General features: G+C 42.0%; 1 protein-coding gene across 4 annotated transcripts in view; it reads left to right on the top strand.

The window, feature by feature from the left end:
* The window catches only part of DISC1 (DISC1 scaffold protein), a 433479-nt gene that overhangs the window by 396125 nt on the left and 16766 nt on the right, over positions 1-20588 (top strand). For all 4 annotated transcript variants that reach the window (XM_043477124.1, XM_043477125.1, XM_043477122.1 and 1 more), the window contains one exon: positions 6814-7087. In XM_043477124.1, the coding sequence (XP_043333059.1) occupies positions 6814-7087 (274 nt within the window). The remainder of the gene's footprint in view (positions 1-6813; positions 7088-20588) is intronic.

Raw genomic sequence — 20588 nt, 5'->3', positions numbered from 1 at the left:
GGGGATATCTGAATGAGATCAGTGGGTTGCATTAATGGCAGTTACCTGGTTGTGATATTATACTATACATTGTCAGAAACTGGGTAAAGGATTCATGGATCTCTCTGTATTCCTTTTCATGATTTTGTGTGAATTAAGAAAAAGAAAGATAGGAACAAACAAAGACATAAAACTTAAAAATTAAGAATCTTGGTTGTAACAAATCAGAAAAACAGCCACAATTATTAAACAGTAATTATAGTAATTCTGAACACAGTGGTGAAGGCCACCAATCCCAAAGATTAAATTCCAGAATGGATTTTTAAAAAATTCAGCCAGATGAGTGTATTACATTCATTTCTGGAAAAAGAAAATGGGTGGGATGGGGTGGGGGGACTGGGGAGGTTCAAGAGGGAGGGGACATATGTATACCTATGACTAATTCAGGTTGTGGTACAGCAGAAGACAACACAGTATTGTTAAACAATTATCCTCCAATTAAAAATAAATTTAAAAAAGGAAAAAATGTAAAAAAAAATTTGAACATAAAGTGCGATAAAAGAAAAAATTGAACTAAAAGAGAGTTGGAGTAATAATTATAATATTAGAAAAAATAGCAGTATAGGTAAAATTTGGGGGGCAATAATGTTACAAATTAGAAGTAAGTCAAATTCAATTACAGAAAAATATGAAAAATCAGGAAGTTTGATGGTAGGCATGCAAGTGTCTTTTAAACTATTTTTCATGTTTTTCTATATATTTAAAATATTTAATAATTTTAAAAGTAAACATTTTATAATAAAAAACAAAAATATTGGAGATGATTAAGGTATTAGATGAAAGTTTAGAGCTTTAAATACTTTTATTAGAAAATTAAAATAGAAAAATAAAACAAGCATTTGACAGCAGAAGCTAATAAAAAGGTGATAAATCTAAAGAAAGAGAAAAATAAAGATAACATCAGAAATCAAGAAAATAGAGAACAAAAATCAGTATCAAAGATGAACAAAGCAAAGGGTTCTTTGAAAAGGTTAATAAGCTAGCAAGACTGTGATAACACTGAACAAGATTAGTCAGAAAAGAGGTAAATGTTTAAATAAAATACAGAATGAAAAGGAGAAATGTCTATGGAGAAGAGTGATTTTAAAATTTATAAACAAACATTATAATGCATATGAAACCTGTGAGAAAGTGGATTGATTTCTATAAAAGATGCAATGTTAATGTTAAACTAGACACTAGAAAAAGGAAAATTGAGTAAACTATAAAAATTAAAGATATTCAACTGGCAATGAAATGCTTCCTTTAACATGGCTCAGTCAGTAAAGAATTTGCCTGCAATTGGGAGACCCAGGTTCAATCCTTGGGTCAGGAAGATCCCCTGGAGAAGAAAAGGGCAATCCACTCCAGTGTTCTTGCCTGGAGAATTCCATAGACAGAGGAGCCTGGCAGGCTACAGTCCACGGCGTTGCAAAGAGTCAGACACAATTGAGTGACTAACACTTTTCACACTTTCAACGAAAACCTTAGGAGAAGGATGGGGAACCTAGAAAAGGAATGAATTGGCAATGGATCAGAAGAGATATTTCACAGGAGAAAATCTGAGTGTCTAATAAGCGACTGTAGTAGAGAAACTCAGCTTCAAGATGCTACTTGTCACGTATCAGATTGGCTACAATTAGGAAATTGGAAAATAGAGTCCAGTGTTTCTAATAAGGATGATCTCGTCTCATGTGTACCAGACCCTATTCCTGCTCTCTTGATCCAGGATGTGGCTCAGGAAATCTGTGTTTTTTCTCTCTCTTTTTATTATTTTACCTCTTTTAAAAAAATTTTTGGATACATCATGCAGCACGTGGGATCTTAGTTCCCAGACCAGGGATGGAACCTTGTCCCTGAAGTAGAAGCTTGGATCCCTAACTACAGGACCACCTCTTTTTATTATTTTAGACTGTATATAACACAATGAGAATGTACATACATTGTGAACATACTGCTTGATGAATATTCACAAAATGAACATACCCATCACCACCACCATTGATAAATAAAACATTTCTAACACGCCAGCAGGCCTCCTGATGCCTCTCCCTGTCCTCACTCCTCTTCTCCCCAAAGAAGCCACTATCTTGATGTCTAATACCATGGATTAATTTTTCATATTTAAAAATATAAAATAAACAAAATCATAGTACCTTCTCTTTGCCTTTTTGTCTAACCTTATGTTTTTGAGATTCATCCATATTCTTGCAGATTGTACTAATTTGTTCATCTTCTTTGCAAAAATTCCAATGACTGGACATTCCACGATTAATCCATTCTTCTATTTATGGACATCTGTTTTCCCTCCCAGGTTTTGGCTGTTACAAATAATGTTGTCTGATCATACGTACAGTTGGTCTTCATTATTAGTGGATTTTGAATTTGTGAGTTTGTCTACTTAAGAAAATTTACTTGTAACTCCCAAATCGATACCTGCAGAGTTCTCCCTGTTATTGAAGGACATGCCCAGAGTGGCTAAAAATCTGAGTCACTTGATGTGCACAACCCCCGCTGAGGCTGAGTAAGGCAGTGCTCCGCTTCCTGGTCACAGTTGTCATGCTGTAGAGACATGCCCTTTTTGCTGACTCTTTAGTGCCATGTTTTTCACATCTTTGTGCTTTTTCCTGGTGATTTTGCTGTTCAAATGGCTCCCTCCGCAGCATAGTGATGAAGTGCTGTCTGATGCTCCTCAAGGCAAGAAAACTATAATGTGCCTTACGGAGAGCATATGTGTTTGGTGAGCTTTGCTCGGGCATGAGTTATAGTGCTGTGTATGGGACTAGTGTTAATGAATCAACACTATATATTAAGTAAGGATTTTTGAAACAGGAACATACATAAAACAAGATTATACATTGGTCATGCAAGGGTGCTCAGTTGTGTCTGATTCTTTGTGATTATGGACTGTAGCCCACCAGGCTCCTCTTGTGCATGGGATTCTCCAGGCAAGAATACTGGAGTGGGTTGCTGTGCTGTCTTCCAGGGGATCTTCCTGACCCAGGAATTGAACCCATGTCTCCTGGGTCTCCTGCATTGCAGGCAGATTCTTTACCCACTGAGCCACCTGGGAAGCCCATGATAATGTTCTAACCAAAGGCTGACAGCTAGCCCTGCATTTCCTCTGAGAGTAATGGTTCGCCATCTGCCAGTTCAGTGCTCATGGTGACTGTAGAAATGACTACTGTGAATTAACGCCAAGTCCTAAGTACATACTCATGAAACGCACGTATTCCTGAGAGTTGTGGTGCTGGGTCATGTGACTGACATATTTTCATCATTAGCACATCTGTCAACGAGCTTCAAAGGCACTGCATTCATGCACAGTCCCTCCAGTGGTGTAGGAGAGGACTGGTCATCTTTACCACTAGCGCCACCTGGGAAGCCCATTCTTATAGTGATATTAATCCACTTGACATGAGTATATTGAACAGGCTGTCCTTTACCCATTACACTGTATTTCTTATGCCTTCATGACATATTTCCATTCTTTTGTCTGCAGTCTGTTTGTATCCTTATATTTAATGATGTATGTGTCTTATAAGCAACATGGAATTGGATTTTGCTTTTTTTTATTCTAGTTTAAAATCTTTGACTTTTAAATACTGTATTTATCTATTTATATTTAATGTAATTCCTAATATATTAGGGATAAATAGTTCTATTTTGCCATTTCCCCTATCTATATCACATTCATTCCTGTCCTTATTGCTTTCATTAAACCAATACTTAAGTATATTTTAATTTTAAAACACTCACGTATTGGCTTGTTAGTTATACATTCTTTAAATCTCTCTGCTTTTTGATTACCATAAGGAGTTCAGTATGAATCCATGAGTTTCTAAAATTTAATACATTGAGCACTTTACTACTTTCTGGAAACACAAGGACCTGAAACTATTTTAATGCCTCTCATTCCCTCTTTGGTCATGTATTTTAAGTCTTCATATACTTAGATCACAAAAGAAATTATTGCTGTTTTTTTATATCAACAGTCACTTAAATTTAGCTACATATTTACTTTTCCATTGTTTTACATTCCTTTATGCATGTCCTTGGGCTTTCTAGGTGGCTCAGTGATAAAGAACCACCAGCTATCTGTCTGGTTTTGGTATTAGGGTGATGGTGGCCTTATAGAATGAGTTTGGAAGTTTACCTTCCTCTGCAATTTTCTGAAAGAGCTTGAGTAGGATAGGTGTTAGCTCTTCTCTAAATTTTTGGGAGAATTCAGCTGTGAAGGCATCTGGTCCTGGGCTTTTGTTTGCTGGAAGATTTCTGATTGATTTCTGTGCTTGTGATGGGTCTGTTAAGATTTTCTATTTCTTCCTGCTTCAATTTTGGAAAGTTATACTTTTCTAAGAATTTGTCCATTTCTTCCAAGTTGCCCATTGTATTGGCATATATTGCTGATAGTAGTCCCTTATGATCCTTTGTATTTCTGTGTTGTCTGTTGTGATTTCTCCATTTTCATTTCTAATTTTGTTGATTTGATTTTTCTCCCTTTCTTTCTTGATGAGTCTGGCTAATAGTTTGTCTATTTTATTTATCTTGTCAAAGAACTTGCTTTTAGTTGTGTTGATTTTTGCTATAGTCTCCTTTGTTTTTTTTTGCATTTATTTCTGCCCTAATTTTTATGATTTCTTTCCTTCTACTAACCCTGGGGTGCTTCATTTCTTATTTTTCCAGTTGCTTTAGGTGTAGAGGTTATTTGTTTGATTTCTCTCCTGTTTCTTGAGGTAGGTTTGTACTGCTATGAAGCTTCCCCTTAGCACTGCTTTTACTGAATCCCATATAATGAGGTGGATGAAACTGGAGCCTATTATACAGAGCAAAGTAAGTCAGAAAGAAAAACACCAGTACAGTATATTAATGATGACCCTATGTGAGAGACAACAAAAGAGAGACAGTTGGAAAGAACAGACTTTTGGACTCTGTGGGAGAAGGCGAGTGTGGGATGATTTGAGAGAATAGCATTGAAACGTGTGAAATTTCATATGTGAAATAGATTGCCAGTCCAGGTTCGATGTATGAGACAGGGTGCTCAGGGCTGGTACACTGGGATGACCCTGAGGGATGGGATGGGGAGTGAGGTGGGAAGGAGGGTCAGGATGGGGAACAGATGTACACCCATGGCTGATTCATGTGAATGTATGGCAAAAACCACCACAATATTGTAAAGTAATTAACCTCCAATTAAAATAAATTAAAAAAACAAAAAGAATCACCAGCTAATGCAGAAGATGTGGGCTGAATCCCTGGATTGGGAAGATCCCCTGGAGAAGAAAATGGCAACCCACTCCAGTATTCTTGCCTGCAAAATCCCATGGGTAGAGGAGCCTGGCAGGCTATAGTCTCATGGGGTCACAAAAGAGCTGGACATGACTTAGTGACTAAATAACAACAATAATGCATGTCCTTGCTTCCAGCTGGGATCATTTCCTTTATTGTGAATATACTGAAAGGAATTCTTTCCATTGTTATTTATTTGAAGATACCTTTTTTAACTTTTATTTTTGAATGAAATTAAAATAATTGTATAATTTATAGGATGTTACCTTTTTCCCACTATTTTTAAGATGTTGCTTTATTACCTCCTGGCATACACCATTTCTGTCACCCATATTATTGCTTCCTTGAAGTGAATGTCTTTTTTTTTTCCCTCTAGCTGTTTTTAAGAGATTTGATCTGTCTTTGTTGTTCAGCAGTTTCACTAAGATGAACCTGGGTGTGTTTTTAAGTTTGCTTTTCCCTTCTTTGAGATTGTATCTGAATGTGTAGTTTGATGTCCCTTGTCAATTACCTGAAAATTCTCATCAATAGCTCTTCTAATATATATCTTCTGTCTCATTTTTTCTTACTTACTTACTTTTGGATTCATCATTTATAGTTACAGGCTTTAAAATAATGATGATCCATATATTTAGGAAGATAGAGGACATGGTGGATAATTTCAGAAGAGAACTGAAATGTAAAAAAAAAAAGTCAACAGAAATTATAGAGCTGATAAAGTAACCAAAATTTAGAACACAAGAAATAAATTGAATAACAGATTAGACACAGTAGAAGGAAGGATTAATAAATGAAAGATAGTTGCAAAGAAAGTGTTTAGTCTGAAGCTGAATGGATGATGAAAAATAGGTTTTCATTTAAAATTTTGGGCTTTTGGCTTTCCATTAAAATCAAAATTTTTGTGAACATTGAGTCTACATTCCTCATAGCTTTAGCTAGTCTGAGCTGATGAAAGGGCTCCCTGTAAAGGGGTATGTCCCTCCTACTAGCAAGAGTTCACCTTTCTCTTATTGCATTCTGTTACTGAGGCTGAGTATCTGTTGTTATGGTTTATATTACCCTTGCACTGCTTCACTCATTTACGTTGGATGAATGTGGGTCAGTAAGGGGAAAAGGTGGGGAGGGACCATCTAGGCAGATGAAGTAGCACATGAAAAAGTACTTGCCCTGGGGGAGTTGGGCAAGTCTAGGGACTCAAATGAAGACAGCAAGACAGGAGAACAAACGTGAGTAGGGTTGTTGTATTGAACCACTGAGTCTTGAAAAATATTTAGGATCTTGGATATCCTAACAGACCAAGTAGCTAAGAAGGACTATACTTATTTCACTGTTACTCGATGGTATACAAATTTGGCCCCTCTGAATCTTCTGGTTGAAATAATCCATCATTATGTAAAAGTGATTTGTTCATTCTAACTTTTTAGCCAGGTGGAAAAGCTATTGATTTGATATGATGAAACAGCACTGAATTAATCTTCATGCCTTTGTTTCTCCTCTGCCTTATAGCTGCAAGTGTCCGCTGCTTGGAAGAGTGTGGGAAGCTGACTTGGAAGCTTGTCGGTTGCTTATCCAGAGCTTGCAGCTCCAGGAAGCCAGGGGCAGCCTGTTTGCAGATGAGACACAGACGGATGACTTAGGGGGAGGTGCTTATACAGTGGCTCTGGCCACCCCCCTGAGGTCCCACCCTGAAGATGAAAGGAAGACCCCTTTGCACACCTTTGAAGAGTGGATGGTGCACCTGACTCCCTCTCCTCACTGTGCTAGCAGTGAACAGAAAGAGGTCTGTCCATCCTCATAAGATTAAGGATTCTTACTCTGAGGGGGGCTTTGGGACCACACTCCAAGTGAGAGCAGTAAATACTGGGTGGGCTTCCCACTGACCCACCCAAACTGTTTAAAGTTTTAACAACTCCTGAACTTGATTTCAAAATGATGCAGAATTTTTATAGAAGTTGTTTAATATATAGGAGAATGAAAAAAAAAAACTTTTGGCAAATTTAGTTCTATTTTTATTCTAATTTCATGGCTCTAGTCAGAATATATAAACTAATATATAATTACTATATATATATAGCCCACACTCTATATGTCATATATAACAGGTAACTGTTGTCTGTATACGTATTATATATGTCATCTATGATATTTAATTCTATATTTAGAATATATATTCTACAATATTTATTCATTAGAATCAAACAAATATATGTATATATTCCATTAACTGTTTTTGCCAAAGCAAGATCATAATGAATGTTAGAATTTGCTCTTTTCATTTAAAATACCTAAGATATGGCCTGTGATATATGCATTAAAAATTAAAGTGTAGATTTATTCATTGTTTTACCCCAGGGCTGACCTAGATTCACAGAGATCTGAGTTCCCCACCCCTCCCCTCCCTGCTTCATCTCTCCTTTCTCTCCCTTCCCCTTGCTCACTTTTCCTTCTAGCCTTAATAAGATCCTTTCAACAAAAGGACTCTAGGAATTTCTTTCCAGTTTCAGTGCCATGACAGGAGGCTTCAGAGCACTTTTCTGGCCAGATTCCCAGGTGTTTTGAATAGTAAAAGAAAATAAAACCTTGGTGAAGCTGGAGGGGGGCCTTCCCAGGTGGCGTAGTGGTAAAGAATCCGCCTGCCAGTGCAGGAGACCACAGGAGATGTGGGTTCGATCCCTGGGTGGGGAAGATCCCCAGGAGGAGGAAATGACAATCCACTCCAGTATTCTTGCCTGGAAAATTCCATGGGCAAAGGAGCCGGCAAGCTGTAGTCCATGGGGTCACAAAGAGTCGGACACGACTGAGCGACCAAGCACGCACACCCAAGTCTGGAGGAACGTGTCATTCCACGTCCATGTCTCACAGTTGGCATTAGATGTGCCCCCTCCCTGGGTCGTTGCCACTACTCACCAGGGAACACGTCCATGTGGGCACCCCGCCCCCATGCTGTCTGCAGGACCCTGGTCTTTGAGAGCACACACCCTCTGATGATCTGTGCTTACAGTCAACGCCTTCTAGACTTGCTTGGAAAATTGACACTCGATCATATATTTTCATTGAACAACCTTATGAGAAAGCAAGCTGTTGTCACTCTCTGGAATCCTGCTGGCCTCATACAATGAGCCTCTACACCGAGCTGTGGGTAATCTCAACTCCTTTGTTAGCTGAGGCCCTGCAGGTGGAATCCTCCGAAAAGCCCGGCTGCCTGGCTTCTGGTGCATTGTTGAAAACTTGCCTGTCTCAGTGGGCCAGCTTCGAAGAATATTCTGATGCAAGGGGCACGCTGCCTGGTCATCTCCAGTTCTGTGTCCTTCATGTTCCATGTACTGTCCCTGCATTGCTTTCTGGGGATTAGTCAGAGAGGAAGGTGGGCATCTTTGGAATTCTTGAGCTTCCTTTCTGGAAAGGACAGAATTATAGAAACAGAAAACGAATCAGTTGTTGCCGGGTACTGGTGCGGAGGGGTGGGGATGAGGGGGTGGGGGCTGGGGGGCGGGGCACCTGTCGCAGACAGGGTTGGGGGTGGGGCGGTAGTGAAAGAAGTACTCTGTATCTTGACTGTAGTGGTGGCGCGGGTACATGCTGTCACATCCATCATGTCTGACTCTCTGCAATGCTATGGGCTATAGTCCTCCAGACTCCTCTGTCCATGGGATTCTCCAGGCAAGCACACTGGAGTGGGTTTCCATGCCCTCCTCCAGGGGATCTTCCCAACATAGGGATCGAACTGCATCTCTTACATCTCCTGCAGTGGCAGGCAGGCTCTTTACCGCTTGCGCCACCTGGGAAGTCTACATAACTGAGTGCCTATGTCTACATTTATAATTTTATACCAAAATTTTTACTGCATGTCATGTTACAAAAGTGACTATAATTTTAAAAATAATCTCTCCCTATTTTAAAAGTGAGGCTCTAGCTGTTCGATTTGGTTGCGTTTGTCTCAAGGCTATCAGAAGGCAGTACAGCAGATGAGCAGAGCCGAGGCCTCTGGGCTGTATACAGACTGCGTTTCTTCCTCTATTAAAAAAAAATGGGGACAATGAAAAATATCTCATGAAGGAAGATTGTGGAGATTTAAATAAAAAAATGCATCTAAAAGTGAGTGATACGTACATGGTGGTGGCAGTTTAGTTGCTAAATCGTGTCTGACTCTTTGCAAGCCCTTGGACTCTAGCCCACCAGGCTCCTCTGTCCATGGGATTCTCCAGGCAAGAATACTGGAGTGGGCAGCCATTTCCTTCTCCACAGGATCTTCCTGACCCAGGGATTGAACCTGTGTCTCCTGCATTGCAAGCAAATTCTTTACCATCTGAGGGAAGCCCTGATAACATACATAGTACAGGCTTAACTCATAATTGTGTGTGTGTTCATCACTCTTTATGGCAGTCACAAGAATCTCTAAGACCTTTTTAAAATAGTATACCCTGCTTCTTTTATTAAGAAACAGAAAAGAGAGCAATCAATCAGTGGAAGATATTCAAGTAAAGAAAGATTTAGTAAAGGGACAGTCTTGTTTGTACTGGGGTGAAGGATTCTGAGCTACTGCAAGAGTGAACAATAACCAAGGATCGCATTCGGAGGAAAGTGCTTTTGTTTTCCTGCCTTGGTTTCCAGGGGCTCACTGGATTCTGGCTCCTCGCGTATTTGTCCTGAGGCCGTGGTGTCTGTTTGCTTTGCAGCACTGAGATGCTTTTGCTCTGGAACTCCCTGCTGGGTCTGGCCACCCCGCACGGGTTTCTCTCTTGAAACCTGGTGCCCTGAAGGCAGTCAATTACTTTCTAACCTAAATCTTCCATGAAAAATTGCCGACTTCTTCTGGAGGTCCGCAGGGAGATGGGTTTTCAAACCTTCCCTGTGCTTATCTGCCCCACGTGGGTATATGCATTTTGGTTGCACTGGTTCTCACAAGCGCTTTGTCATTAATTAGAGATTTTGCTGTGTTTAGGGTCCCACCGGGCTTCTCAGCACCATTTCTCCCATTTTACAACTGGGCCCATTAAGGCATAGTAATGTGCTGTGGGCTTTGTTACCGAGGAAGCTGGCCGCAGGGCGAAGGGCCAGTTTTCACTTGCGCTTCCTCACTGGTAAGAGCCCTCTTCTTTTTCAGCTTCATTACAGCCCTCCTGCAAGCCTTGCCTCGGCCTCTGGAAACAATCAGCTGCTGTTGGCCCTGCTTTATAGACATTACAGAAATTGCACAGGGGCCAGACAGAAGCTGGGGAAATCAGTGAGCCGGCTTCCTCCACTCTGAAGTTGCTCTTTTGTACTTGCTGTTCTGGCCATTATACCTGCGTAATTCTCTCTTTCCTGTCTGCAGCCTGTCCTGCTGGGGTGCTTTCTGTTTTTACTACAAAGTGGGCTTCAGTCCTGCCGAGTTCCCCTGGACAGCATCACTCTCCCTTGCCTTTTGCCTCCAGCTGCTTCCTTTCCCAGCCAGGAGCTGCTCAAAGAGGCTAAAAAAGGCCCAGCAGCTTTGAGCATCTCACGCAGGATTTGAGTAGCCAGGGTGTTAAGATGTCTGCAGTGAAGGGAATTAGCACTAGGATACAGGGTGACTTTATGTTTTTAGTTTCTGCTTTGTGATTGAAGTCTAGTTAACTTACAGCTTTCCTTATTATTGTTGTGGTTGTGGTTTTGTCTCCACGTTGTAGCCGACTCTTTGTGACACCATGGACTGCAGGCTGCCAGGCTCCTCTGTCCATGCGATTTCCCAGGCAAGAAAACTGGAGTGGGTTGCCATGCCCTTCTCCAGAGGATCTTCCCAACCCATGGATTGAACCCAGGTCTCTTGCATTGCAGTGGATTCTTTACCATTTAACCCACCAAGGAAGCCCTTTAGTTATTACATAGGTCTCCAAAAATTCCAATGTCTCCCAGTTTCATTTGATTCCATTTCACATGACAGGAAAGCTGAAAAAACTAATATGTGGTGAAGAAGTGTGTCCTCACCATCTTAAACTGATTTATAATTCTAGAAACATCTGTAGTGGTTGAAGGGCTTATTCTCCAGTCCTGGCAGACGCAGTTTTGCTTTTCTCTCTTCCCCATCACTTCCTGGCTCCCCTGAGCTCTCAGCAGGGCAGCAGCCTCACCAGTGAAGCAGGGTAAAAAGAGCAGGTCCTGAACTACATGCCCTCTTTTTTTTTTTTTCATTTGTATTTTTAATTGGAGGATAATTGCTTTACAATGTTGTAAAACATTGTATGGTTTCTGCCATACATCACCATGAATCAATCTCCTCCCTCTTTGAACCTCCATCCCACCCCCCACCCCATCCCACCCCTCTAAGTTGTCCCAGAGCACTGGGTTGAGCTCCCCGTTTTGCAGCAACTTTCCACTGGCTACCCGCTTTACATCTGGTAATGTATATGTTTCAGTGCCGCCCCTGAGCTCGCCCCACCCTCTCCTGCCTCCTCTGGGTCAAGTGTGTGCTCTATGTCTGTGTCCCTATTCCTGCCCTGCAGATAGGTTCAGCAGTACCATCTTTCTGGATCTCATACATATGCATTAATACACAATATTTGTCTTTCCCTTTTGACTTACTTTGTATAACAGGCTCTAGCATCCACCTCACTAGAACAGACTCAAATGCATTCTTTTTTATGTAACAGTCCATTGTATATTTGTACAACTTCTTTATCCATTCACTTGTTAATGGACATGTCCTCTTGGTAGCTCGTCTAACTTGAAATTTGTGAGACAACCCCCAGGGTGGAATGCTCACTTAATCATTAGCTGCTTTTTCTCTTTCTGTCTAAGGCCTTCGAGGAGAAAGCAGAAAACTTGGGCATGAAGAGAAATTCCACCCTTTCTACAATTTAGCATTTTGTGTTGCAAACCCAACCTCCTTACCCCAAGAGGAAAGCAGTAGAAGCAATTAGGTTGCCATGGGGATTGGTAATTGACTGATTAATTTAAAAGCCAGAGAATTGTAAAAAATGATATAAGTGCATTTAAATATTTTTTTAAAGTTTATCTACTAATTATTTACTACTTACAAGACCAAGGCTTTGCACATGTTTGAACAGGTTTTCCTGACTGGCTTTTTCCATGGCTCTTCTTGCAGAAGCCTCACCAATTATGCATCATCAACAAATTTCAGTTTGTGTTTCTTTAAAGAGGGCTGGAAATTTCTAGAGCACTTAAAAAACAGTCCTCAGTCCCTCCCCGCTTAAATATTATTGAGTTTTCTCAAGGTTTTCAACATGGTTTAGATGGAGACAGGAACTCCTCTTCTTTGCCACTAATATTTCATTGCTTTACGTAGTATTTATTTAAATTATGTAATTAGAATTTTAAGTACAGCTGGTACCGAGATTTAGAAAAAACTCTTGTCAGTAGGATGGATGGGAAGTTGGCAGGCTCACCGGCACCACCCTGGCCCTGGCCTTGGCCCCTGGCTTCAGGGGAGGGCGCAGAGCCCCGGCACCTGTCAGGTGGGAGGAGGGGGCTTCTAGGCCACCATTTAACTGGTTCCTGCCGCCTCTCTCAGTTAATTGATGTTATCAGCCTGCCAGCCTCCTGCCCAAGGAGAGGAAGTGGATGCCTCTGATCTGCCTGCTCTCCCTGCTTTTGGAAAATTACGGAACCACTCTCTTTGCTCCAGGGCCTAACTGTGGCGCCTCTTCTACTAATTAAAAATAGCTCTGTGCTTCTGAGGAGAACTACCTCGGGGCCTTCGGAGGCTCCTTCACCTTGGAAATTCCTTGTTGCTGACGGATGAGTACTTGAGGGGTTGAGAGAGGCCGGTCACAGGCTGGGTGGTGAGGACGGTTAAACTTGTAGCAGTTTCCTTTGCGAAACTGAGAGATTTTGAATCCAGGCTTTTACATCTCTGGAAAGGGTACTAACACTCTGTTCGAAGCAGTGATTCTAGTCGTCTCATGGTTGCATAACTCACAGGAAAACATTTAGAAATTCAAAACAACTTTAAGGTGAACACAAATGGAAGCTGGCATTTGAGTCTGAGCTCCTTGTAGTTTAGTACTTCTTAACAACAGGCGGCTGGCAGGGCTTCCCAGGTGACGCAGTTGGTAAAGAATCCGCCTGCCAATGCAGGAGACACAGGTTTGATTCCCCGGTTGGGAAGATCCCCTGGAGTGGGAAATGGCAACCCACTCCAGTATTCTTACCTGGGAAATCCCGTGGACAGAGGAGCCTGGAAGGTTACAGTCCATGCGGTCCCAAAGAGTCAGACATGACCAAGCGTGCATGCACACGGACTCACACGCAGGATGCATCCCCTGAAAGGTGACCCCCTCCAAAGGTGTCCTGTCTTCATTTTCTCATGCACAGGCACCTTAGGGTTTATGCTGCTATCACCAGAATCTGAAGTCTTGTGTTAAACAGAGATTGTTTAGGTGTTCATTGATGTTATCAATCTCATTTACAAATAGATTTTTCCTCCAAAGTTTCCAATACAGTTTGGCCTTATGCAACATTGGTGTGTCAAAGGAAGCAGATCAAATTCTCTCACGTGATCATGGAATAGGAAATATGGCTTTCCCAAGCTTGCCTTTCATGTGAACTAGAAACCACAGGCCAATGAACATACATGAATTACCAGGCCATTTCTTCTTTCAGCCATATCTTTTGTTCTATTAATGGTTCTATTTAGAACTCATTTCTTAGTGTCTTCTTTGAAATAAGCATGCAGATTTGTCATTTCATTGTTTTAGTAACTAAGTTGTGTCTGATTCTTTTGTGATCCCATGGACTATAGCCCACCAGGCTCCTCTGTCCATGGGATTCTCCAGGCAAGAACACTGGAGTGGGTTGCCATTTTCTTCTCCAGGGGATATTCCCCCAACCCAGTGTGCAGATACTTGAAGACAGTTCATTGACAGTTCAGCCTATTCTGACCTAAAGACATCTAAATATGCTTTCCTTACCACCACCAACATCTGGATGCTTTTAAAAGAAATACCCGCTTACTCAGGGTGTAACCATATAATCCGCATATTTGGATGAATACATGTATCTTATGGAGAAGTAACGATGTACCATTACTGTCATACCATGTGCCTCTCTGCTTGTTGGCATTACATAATGACTGCAGAACTCAGCATTTATGTGAAAACATGAATACTTACAAAGTCTATGTCAAATAGACTGTGAAAGATATCCTTTGTGGTATTGGACAGGAGTTTGAGGTAAATATTCTTTACGTGGACAGTAGAAAAAGGAAAACCATATAGCATTTCTGGAATGTATTTGCCAAGCATGTATTTTGGAAAACAGCCCAAAGGAACATATTTAAGGCTGTGATTTTAATGCCGAACTAAGGAAATGCTTTAATGCATCAGCTAAGCTCATGGATGGTGGTAATCATACATCTGGTTTACCTTAAGCTATAGGAGAGGGAATGAAACTTAAGAATGGAACAAACGTCGTGAGACTCAAGATCCATTTTTGGTTTGTAAGGATGCATGTGCGCAGTGTAGGATTTTTAATTGATTTTGAAACATAAGCACTGCTTTGGCTCAGCAGTCCATAAATGCAGGTCACCTGTCCTTTCTTTGTGACGTAGCCTGTGACTTTCACTGCAGGAAGTAGATGTTTTTATGGATAGGCCGCTGTTGCTGCTGCCTTATTCCATGGCCAAGGAAAGGAGGGCTCAGAGTAGGCTGGTAGGGCAGAGAGGGGGCTGTCCAAGTCAGAGAGCTACCCTGTTAGCACAGGTCCTGGCCACTGCCGCGCAAAATATCGATGACTAATTTTTTCTTTTCTTTTTAAATTGAAGTAGAGTTGATTTAAAATGTTTCAGTTAATAGGTAACACTACTGTGTGTGAAGCAGATGGCTAGTGGGAAGATGCTGAATGGCACGGGGGTTCAGCTCCGTGCTCTGTGATGACCTAAAGGGGTGAGATGGGGGTGCGTGGGAAGGAGACTCGAGAGGGAGGGGGTACACGTACACATGTGGATACTGCGTGTTTTTATACAGCAGAAGCTAACACAGCTTTGTGGAGCAATTATGCCAATTTTAAGCAATTCCATTATAGACATATGTTTTTTCAGATTCTTTTCCATTATAAATTATTACAAGATGTTGAATATGGTTCCCTGTGCTATACATTAGGTCCTTATTATCCATCTTATGTACAGTAGTGTATATGTGTTAATCCCAAAGTGAAAGTGAAAGTTGCTCAGTCGTGTCTGACTCTTTGCGACCCCATGGTCTATACAGTCCATGGAATTCTGCAGGCCAGAATACTGGAGTGGGTAGCCTTTCCCTTTTCCAGGGGATCTGCCCAACCCAGGGATTGAACCCAGGTCTCCCGCACTGCAGGCAGATTCTTTACCATCTGAGCCACAAGGGAAACCCTGTTAATCCCAAACTCCTCATTTATTCCTCCTTTCCCTTTCCCCTTTTGTAACCATAAGTCTGTTCTCTATGTCTGTGAGTCTATTTTGTAAATAAGTTCATTTGCATCTTTAGACTCCATATATTAGTGATATCATAAGATATTTGTCTTTGGCTTACTTCACTTAGTATGATAATCTCTAGTTCCATCCATGTTTCTGCAAATGGCATTATGTCATTCTTTTTTGTGGCTGAGTTGTATTCTGTTACATATATAATGGAATATATATATATGTATCTATATCTCACATCTTCTTTATCCATTCATTCATACTGATGAGTTCCTTAAGCACATTGCCCAGCACAATGCATTTCTCACATGGAACATAGTCCTGAAAGGTACTTGTTGATTTCCTCAGCTTAATTTTTAAATCACAGCAAGACTTCTTACCTCAGTTATCAGGTTTTTCTTATCCTGCTATTTGTTATCATTTCAGACATCATACTGCCTTGCCCTTTAGAACTACTTTTGTCAGCATTTTAAAACATTAGCTATTTCAATGTTCTTTATCCAGTGACCTAACCCAAGGTGGAGCCGGTCCGCTCAAACCTGCAGCAGGTCACCGCTGATGAATAACATTTCTGAAAGCGTATGCTCTGTTAGGTGTGGCAGTCTTTCATAAGTAAAGTTGGCAGCTACAGCAGGACTTGCCTAACTAGCAACGTAACCTAAACAGTTTCTATTCCAAATACATTTTTATTCAGGAAATAATGTGTGTGTGTATGATACCTATGATTCTCTCATCACTCTAGATGTAGCCAGATGAGATGTTACCAGATACTTGTTCTTATCAAAGCAATTATTGTTATAATATAATATAATCTTTACCCTTTTTTTTTAGTACTTTTTATGAGGACCATTTTTAAAGTCTTCATTGAATTTGTTATGATATTGTTTCTGTTTTACGTTTTGGTTTTTGGCTATGAGGCATGTGGGATCTTAGCCTCCCAAAAAGGGATCTAACCTGCACCCACTGCATTGGAAGGCAAAGTCTTAACCACTAGACCGCCAGGCAAGTCCCCCCTTCCCTTTCAACATGAGCTCTAGTTTTAAAACTTTAAATGTTTATATCTTCCAAATTTCATAGGCAAGGACATAGTCTTCTTTATGGGAAAATCACTAAGTAATGAAGTCCTTGGAGAGCCTGACCACGGAGTCTGTGAGTGTGGTTTTCAGCCGTGTGTGGGGTGCAGGCATCTGCTCAGGCTAGCAACTGAAATGCATTTTTGGATCCAAGTATAAACCTCTCTAGATAAATGTTTTTAGAAGCTGATTTTAATGAGAAAATCCCGCCCAACAAAGGAAATCCTTTTTTCTGTTTTAAATCACGCTTTCCCAGTTTAGTGAGTAGGACAGAAATTTGACATCAGCCCTAATTCAACACAGCTGAAAATTTCTGCCCGAACACTCAAGTCTACGGGTTTTGATCATGAGGTGAGTTACGCAAATTCTCTTTGAAATATTGCCTGACCGAGTTAGGGCTACTGAATCAGACATGTGTAGAAGGATAGGAGGGAAGATTTAGGGCTCTTCTCGAGGCTGATAAAAGGCAAGTGTGTGTGGAAGGGCGGGGACAGACACACAAAGACCCACCAGCCACCCTAGAGGCAGGAGAGCATCCCAGGCAAGCTGCTCTTGGCTGCATCCAGGGAAGGGACTGAGTCTAGAGACATCTCACAGGTCTCTGCCTGGCTCTGCACACTTGGTGAGAGGCGGCCTGGGCCAGGGCAGGCTGAGAAACCGTATCGCTTCCTCAAGACCTGGCAAAAAAGAAGTCTTCATTCCTTGCTTCAACAAATGTGTCCGGAGCATCTTTGGAAAACTGGGCAAGTTGCACTGGAACTCCAGGGATGGCAGGACCCCATTCTACCCCCATCTAGTTGGAGAGATAGGCAGGTGCATACATGTGAGAGAAGTTCTGTGTGTGGTGCGGGAGGAACACCCTAGTCTGGAATTGAGGTGGTAAGAGATTCAGGGATTCAGGAGCATGTCTGGAGGAAGTGGGGTCTGCAGGGCTTCTAAGAGAAGCGGGGGGGGGGCGGGTGTCAGCCAGTCAGGGAAGGGAAAAGGTCAGTAAGAGGCCCTATTCCTGCTATAGCTTTTTTTCATTCTGGCCTGTGGTGAAAATAGTTACTTCTAGGGCTAAATGATGGAATAAATGTGTAGAAAGAAAAAAATAATAATTTGAATGGCTGAAAAGACTGCCTGATGGGACAAATTACTAGAGAGTTTTCAAAGCCACTTTGAAATGCCAAACAACCTGTACTTTATCTGTTCAGAATTGCAAATCCTACAGAACTCCATTTCAGCCAGGAATACCAATGATTTTGTAGTGGGAGATATTTTAATTTTCAAGTATCAGTCATGTAGTCATGTAAGATTTTTTGGGCCACATTTAATTTAATAACTAAGTGGGAGCAAATGTTACCAATTTCATGTGGAGAGGAGCCCATTGCATGAAGAGCTACTGGATGTGGCTCAGAGAATGTTCATTGGGAATCTACCAAGTAGATGGGAGAGATGGGCAGCTAAGGCTCTCAAATCCCAGGGTAGTGGTAAAGAATGCGGCTTCCATCCCTAGATCAGGAAGTCACTTGGAGTAGGAAATGGAAACCCACTCCAGTATTCATGCCTGGAAAATTCTATGGACAGAGGAGCCTGGCCCACTATAGTCCGTGGGGTCACAAAGAATCAGACATGACTGAGCGACTGAACACACAGATACACGTTCTTATTCAGAAAGGAAAACTGGCCATCCTTCCCATGTGACTCACCTGCTGTCCTCTGCCTCCAGCCTTGTGTTTCGTGAACTTGGAGACCAAAGGTCCCTCGCTCACCACTGCATCCCAGGTTGTCCTGGTTACCATCATCACCAACATCTAGGTGACATGTATGCAAGTCATGGAGGAGATACCTCTTTGGGTGAAGCTGGGCCCTCTGGGAAACAGAACAGACTTTGCTGAGTTTTGAGGGGGGAAGGAAGAGAAGAGACAGCTTCTGGTGCTGTTTGCTTCTCTGATTTCTTTCTGTCATCATTTTGTAGCCCCCTCCATCCTGCCATGGGTCAGCCCTGCACAAATCCCTCACCCCACCTCCTTGCAGCATGGTTAAGTCCAGATCCAGAGCAAAGAGCTGGCTAGATGTGGGGAGACCTCTGTCTTGGACCCCAACCCACCACTTTCTCTTTGTGTGACCTTCGGTAAGCCACAGGACTCTTAGAAATGCTTTTGATGTGTGTATAAGGAGGAACTGAATTAGATGAGACTTAAGTTCCTAACCCCACCAGCTCCAGTTCTCTGCTTAGGCATGAAGATGCTTGGGGAAGCACCTGTGACATTCTTAGCAGCCCTGACTGAGGTGGCCCTTTGTACACACTTGTGTGTGATGTCCTGGAAATCAGGCGAGAGTGAAAATGGAGGGACTCCACTTTCTTGCAGTTACATCCCAAGCTGGGGCCTCAGGAGCAGTGCTCTGCTTAAAGAGAGCACTTATTTTGGCTTAAAGAGAAATGCCAGCATTGCCAAAGATCTGTTGAAACACAACTGCTTTGAAAAGAAGTTCCCTTTCTGTTAAGACTAACAAGCAAACAAAAGCCCTTCTCTGGCTCCTATTTCCTTTACCTTTTTATTTGATTTTTTTATCGGATGATAATCGCTGTATAATATTGTGTTGGTTTCTGCCATACATAACGTGAATCAGCCACAGTAAGGAAGACAAGAGACAGCTTCTGGTGCTGTTTGCTTCTCTGACTTCTTTCTGTCATCACTTTGCAGTCCCCTCAGTCCTGCCCTAGGTCAACCCTACACAAATCCCTTTTGGTGTCCCTCCCTATTCCATCACAGGTTAGGCAAATAATATGGATAAAATTAGAGACCAGGGTAAAGTTGACAGTAAAGCCCCCTGCTCTCCTGCCAGGGGATCTCTGCATAGTGAGCCTAAAAACCAATGACTTAAAAAGGACATACTTGAGAAAAGTGTTCTCAAAGCAAGAGAGATATAGTGGTAACAGGCCTGATGCCTCCCACCAACACCCTGCCACCCTAGGCCAATGGAGCACACGCACACTCATGTTCCTAGGAGGATGTAATATCTGGGGATTTACATAGGGTAAAGATTTTTTCCTTCATCCTAGGCAGTGAGTGTGTCCTCAAGGGGGCTGTGAGATCTAGAGACAGGAATCTATTCGTCAAGTACACTTCTGCCTCTCATGGGGAAGCATCTTGCTGTTCCATTTGCACTAAAGAGTCATTTTCTCCAAAGCTAGAGGGAAACAAGCTCCCATTGGCTACATCCTGAGCAAATGTGTTGTTCAGACTATGCACCTGCATATTTGACCAGAAGGCGGGGATCTGGGGACCAGTGACCACCAGCAGTGACCACTCATTGCGATCTCTTTCTTACACTTCTGAGGCTCATGGCCACAGCTTCCAGCACGGCTGGGCACTCCCTACCCTGAAACAAGTCTGGGTGTTAGCACTTTAGTGCAGTTCAAGATCTGATTGGTCTAGGGACCAGAGGGGGTACCTCCTGCTAGTGTTGTGCAAGGGTCCTGTCCATTCAGGCAGGCTCCCATGTGATGTATCCCCATGCATCCTACTGTTTTAGCTACTATGATTCTTAACACGCTCAGCTTAATGATTAAAAAAAAAAACACATTTCGTATACACATGGTCCTGTGGGGAGGACTGTCTTTGCCCCACATGGTCTGGGTGTTTAATGAATCACTTGAAGGTGGGTCCTCAAACTGTCTGAAGGCTCAGTCCCACTCATACCTGGCTATTGACTGGGCCTTTTGCTGGGGCACTCAGCCAGACACTTACACCTGGCCAATCCAAGTGACTAGGGCTTCCTCACGACATGGACCCTGGGTTCCAGGGCAAGTGATCTGATGATGTTGAAGTGATGTTATGATGTTGATC

The sequence above is a fragment of the Cervus canadensis genome, chromosome 8, assembly GCF_019320065.1.
Source record: "Cervus canadensis isolate Bull #8, Minnesota chromosome 8, ASM1932006v1, whole genome shotgun sequence".
NCBI classification, from domain to species: Eukaryota; Metazoa; Chordata; class Mammalia; order Artiodactyla; family Cervidae; genus Cervus; species Cervus canadensis.
The sequence above is the reverse complement of the archived record's forward strand: the minus strand, read 5'-3'. Positions and strand labels throughout refer to the sequence as shown.